The sequence below is a fragment of the Neomonachus schauinslandi genome, chromosome X (genome assembly GCF_002201575.2).
Source record: "Neomonachus schauinslandi chromosome X, ASM220157v2, whole genome shotgun sequence".
NCBI classification, from domain to species: Eukaryota; Metazoa; Chordata; class Mammalia; order Carnivora; family Phocidae; genus Neomonachus; species Neomonachus schauinslandi.
Window position 1 is genome coordinate 78,478,597 of NC_058419.1, and position 4,530 is coordinate 78,483,126.

The following is a 4,530-nucleotide window of genomic DNA, read 5'->3' on the forward strand; positions in this document are numbered from 1 at the left end:
ATTTTCTGTTGGGATAATGAGTTTATGTAAATGAAGTGTTAAAGTCCCCTACTATGACTGTATTACTATGAATTAGTGCCTTTATGATTGCTATTAGCCATTTTATGTATTTTGTTTCTCCCATGTTTGCTGCATAAATCTTTACAATTGTTATATGGTGGTCTCTTTGGATTGTCCCCTTTATTACTATATAGTGTACTTCTTTGTCTATTCGTAAAATCTTTCTTTTAAAGTCTATTTTGTCCAATATAAGTATTGATACCCTGGCTTTCTTTTCACATCCATTTGCATGATAAATGGTTCTCCATCTCCTCACTTTCAATCTGAGGGTGCATTTATGACTAAAATGAGTCTCTTGTAGGTAGCGTAGAGGTGGGTCTTGTTTTTTATCCATTCTGATACCCTATGTCTTTTTATTGGAGCGTTTAGTCCACTTACTTTCAGAGTGATTATTGAAAGATATGAATTTAGTGCCATTGTGTTGCCTGTAAAATTGGTGTTTCTGGAGATTTTCTCTGTTCCTTTCTAATTTGTGCTTTTGGTCTTTTTTCCCCAAAGAATGCCCTTTAATATTTCCTGCAGGGCTGGTTTAGTGGTCATGAACTCTTTTGGTTTTTGTTTGTCTGGGAAACTCTAGTTCTCCTTCTACGATGAATGACAGCCTTGTTGTATAACATATTCTTGGCTGCACATTTTTCCCATTTAGCATGTTGAATATATCCTGCCACTCTCTTCTGGCCTGTCATATTTCTGTGGACAGATCTGCTGCAAACTTAATCTGTCTTCCTTTGTAGCTTAAGGACTTTTTCCCCCTTTCTGCTTTCAAGAATCTTTTCTTGTCTGTGTTTGTTTTCTCAGTCCTCAGATTGATTTCCTAGGTGTTAAGAAGGATTTGATATTTATCTAGCTGTATTCAAGGGATGAGGGAAGCATAATGTCCTTCTACTACTCCACCATTTTACCCTAGATTCGGCAGTTTATATGTTTTTAGGAATTTATACATTTCTTCCATGTTGCCCAATTTGTTGGCATATAGTTTTTCATTATCTCTTATAACTGTATTTCTGTGGTGTTGGTTGTTATTTCTCCTCTCTCATTTGTGATTTTATTTCGTTGGATCCTTTCTCTTCCCTTTGATGCTTCTGGCTAGAGTTTATCAATTTTACTGAGTTTTTCAAAGAACCATCTCCTGGTATCTTTGATCTACTCTGTTCTTTTGTTTGTTTTTTGTTCGTTTTTAGTTTCTATATCACTTATGTCTGCTCTCATCTTTATTATTTCCTTCTTCCTGGCTTTAGGTTTCATTTGTTGTTCTTTTTTGGCTCCTTTATGTGTAAATTTAGGCTGTTTGAGACTTTTCTTGCTTCTTAAGAGAAGGTGTATCGCTACATACTTCCCTTTTAAGACCACTTCTCCTGCATCCAAAAGTTTTTGGACCATTGTCCAATGTTTTCATTTTTATTTCTTTCCGTTTATTTTCTTATTTCCTTTTTGATTTCCTGGATGATTTGTTTCATTGTTTAGTAGCATGTTTTTTAACATCCATGTACTTGTGGTCTTTTCAAATTTTTGCTTGTGTTTGACTTCAAGTTTCATAACATTATGGTGAGAAAATATGCATGGTATGATCTCCATCTATTTATACCTGTTGAGGCCTGATTTGTGACCCCCTTTGTGATCTATCCTGGAGAATACCCCATGTGCACTCAAAAAGAATGTGTATTCTGCTGCTTTAGGATGAAATGTTCTGAATATATCTGTTATGTGGTCCACTGTGTCATTCAGAGCCATTGTTTCCTTGTTGATTTCCTGCTTCTATCACCTGTTCATTGCTGTAAGTGGGGTGTTAAAGTCCCTTACTATTTTTGTATTATTATTATTTCCTTTATGTGTGTTAATTTATTTATATATTTGGGTAGCCCCAAGTTGGTGGCTTAAGTATTTACAATTGTTAGATCTTCTTGTTGGATGGACCCCTTTATTATGGTAAGAGTGCCCTTCTTCATCTCTTGTTACAGTCTTTGATTCAAATCTAGTCTGTCTGATGTAAGTATGGGTACTCTGGCTTTCTTTTGACATCCATTATCAAGACAAATGTTTGTCCATCCCCTCACTTTCAATCTGTAGGGTTCTTTACATCTAAAACGGGTCTTTTCTAGGCAGCATATAGATGGGTGTTGGGTTTTCTATCCATATTGTCACCATAAGTGTTTTGATTGGAGTATTTAGTCCATTTACATTCGAAGTAATTATTGATAGATAATTACTGCCACAGTGGTACTTTTGTTGTTTTTATAGTTTTCTCATCCTTTCTTTAATAGCTTTCATGGTTTGTTGCCTTTCTTTAGTGATATATTTGGGAATACAATCTCTTTATTATTTTATATCTATTACTGGTTTTTTATTTCTGGTTACCAATAGGTTTGTACATAACATCTGAATATACTAGCCTATATTAGGTTAATGGTCACTTATGTTTGAACCCATTCTTTACTCCTCTTCCCTCCATGTTTTGGGTATATGGTGTCACATTTTACATCCTTATATTTTGTGAATCTTTTGATTGATTTTTACAGATATACTTATTACTGGTTTTGTGGTTACTACTTTTCATACTTTTACTTATGGTCTTTCCACTCAAAGAGTCCCCTTTAATATTTCTTGTGGGGCTGGTTTAGGGGTCAGAAACTTCTTACCTTTGTCTGTCTGAGAAACTATCTCTCCTATTCTGAATGATGCCCGTGGTTGATAGAATATTCATGGCTGAAGATTTTCCCTTTACATCACTTTGAATATATCATGCTTCTTCCATCTGGCCTGCAGTTTCTGCTGTAAAATCAAATGATATCCTTATGTGGTTTCCCCAGTATGTAACAATCTACTTTTTTTTCACTGTTTTTGAAATTCTCTCATTTTCACTACTTTTTGCCATTTTTATTACTATGTGTCTTGACATGTACCTTCTTGGGTTGAATTTCTTGGGGGGTTTCTGTGCCTCCTAAATCTGTATCTCTGTTTCCTTCCCCATATTCAGGTTGTTTTCAGCTATTATTTAAGTATATTTTTTGCCCCTCCATTTCTCTCTTCTCTTTTGGGAACCCTATAATAAGAACGTTATTGCTCTTGATGCAGTCATTGAGTTTTCTAAGTCTATTCTCATTATGCAGTATTTGTTTGCCTTTCACCTGTTTACCTTGATTACTTTCCATTACTCTATCCTTCAGGTCACATATAAGTTCCTCTCCTTCCTATTGTCCACTATTTATTCCATCTATTGTATTTTATATGGAGTTCTTCATCTCTGATATGTTATTTTTTGGAGTTCTTCATCTCTAATATGTTATTTTTTAATCTCTTTATCAAGAGTCTCTGGGGCACCTGGGTGGCTCAGTTGGTTAAGCGGCTGCCTTCGGCTAGGTCATGATCCAAGGGTCCTGGGATCAAGCCCTATGTCGGGCTCCATGCTCAGCAGGAAGCCTGCTTCTCTCTCTCCCACTCCCCTTGCTTGTGTTCCCTCTCTCACTGTCTCTCTCTCTGTCAAATAAATAAATAAAATCTTTCAAATAAAAAAAAAGGAGTCTCACTGATGTTCTCCACCCTTTTCTGAAGGCCAGTGAGTATCTTTATGATCATTACTTTAAATCCTCTATAAGGCGTATTATTTATATCTGTTTCACTTAGGTCTCTTGCTGTGGTTCCGTCCTGTTCTTTAATTTGGGACATATTCCTCTATCTCATTTTGTCTTACTCTCTGTGTTTCTGTGTGTTAGGAAGTCAGATATGTCTCCTGTTCTTTTTTTTTTTTTTTATATTTTTTGAGGAGGTTGACATCTTTATTGCTTTAGAGGCAGGGGCAGGTGCTCAGGAACTCTTGGTGGGGCGGGCCCGCTTCCTCTTCACCATCACAGGCTTCTGGCTGCGCAGGATGGCGCTGGCTCTGCGAATGGCAGCCATGCGCAGATCTGGGCGGTACTTGTTCTTGCGGATCATGTGCCGGATGCTGCTGAGGGTGGCCCGGGCATTCTTGTTGATGGTGGTTCGAACGTAGGAGGTGGCGGGTTTCCGCTGGCCGGATCTCCGCTTCATGACCACCACCACGCCTTTACCGTCGGCCGCCGGTTCCACGCCCACGGTCTTGCGGTGAATCAGCCCGTTGTAGCGGAACGAGTTGCGAGCCTTCAGGTTGTTGGGCTCAGTGCTGTAGGTCTGCTTGTTCCTCTTGATCAGGAAGCTGGAGCAGTTCCGCACGACCATCCACTGCAGGTGGGCGGACATGGCGGCGGCTCCTCTCACTACGGCAGCCGGAGACGTAAAGAGCTGTCTCCTGTTCTTGAGGGTAATGGCTGTATGAAGAAGAGTACTTATATTGCCCTGCAGTGCATATGCTCTGTTCCCCAGAACATGACACTTCATGGGCTGGCTCCTATGTGTGTTGCATGTGCCCTGCAGTTGTGTCCTGTCCACTTTCTCCTTTAGTCCAGTCATATACAGAGGCTCTCTTTGCCTGTCGTGGTTTGGTCCCAGGGCGGG

The 4,530-nt window shown here is 39.0% G+C and overlaps 1 protein-coding gene across 1 annotated transcript; it reads right to left on the minus strand.

Annotated features, from left to right (window-relative positions):
• Nucleotides 1–3,822: 3,822 nt before the first annotated feature.
• Nucleotides 3,823–4,329, minus strand: LOC110590940 (60S ribosomal protein L28). The gene has a single exon (XM_021701838.1). It carries the CDS (start codon nucleotides 4,273–4,275, stop codon nucleotides 3,862–3,864), a length of 414 nt encoding a protein of 137 aa, XP_021557513.1. The 5' UTR covers nucleotides 4,276–4,329; the 3' UTR covers nucleotides 3,823–3,861.
• Between the last annotated feature and the right edge of the window lie 201 nt (nucleotides 4,330–4,530).

Bases quoted from the DNA above. Each gene is read 5' to 3' on its own strand.
- LOC110590940 (XM_021701838.1), bottom strand. From the start codon at position 4,275: ATGTCCGCCCACCTGCAGTGGATGGTCGTGCGGAACTGCTCCAGCTTC.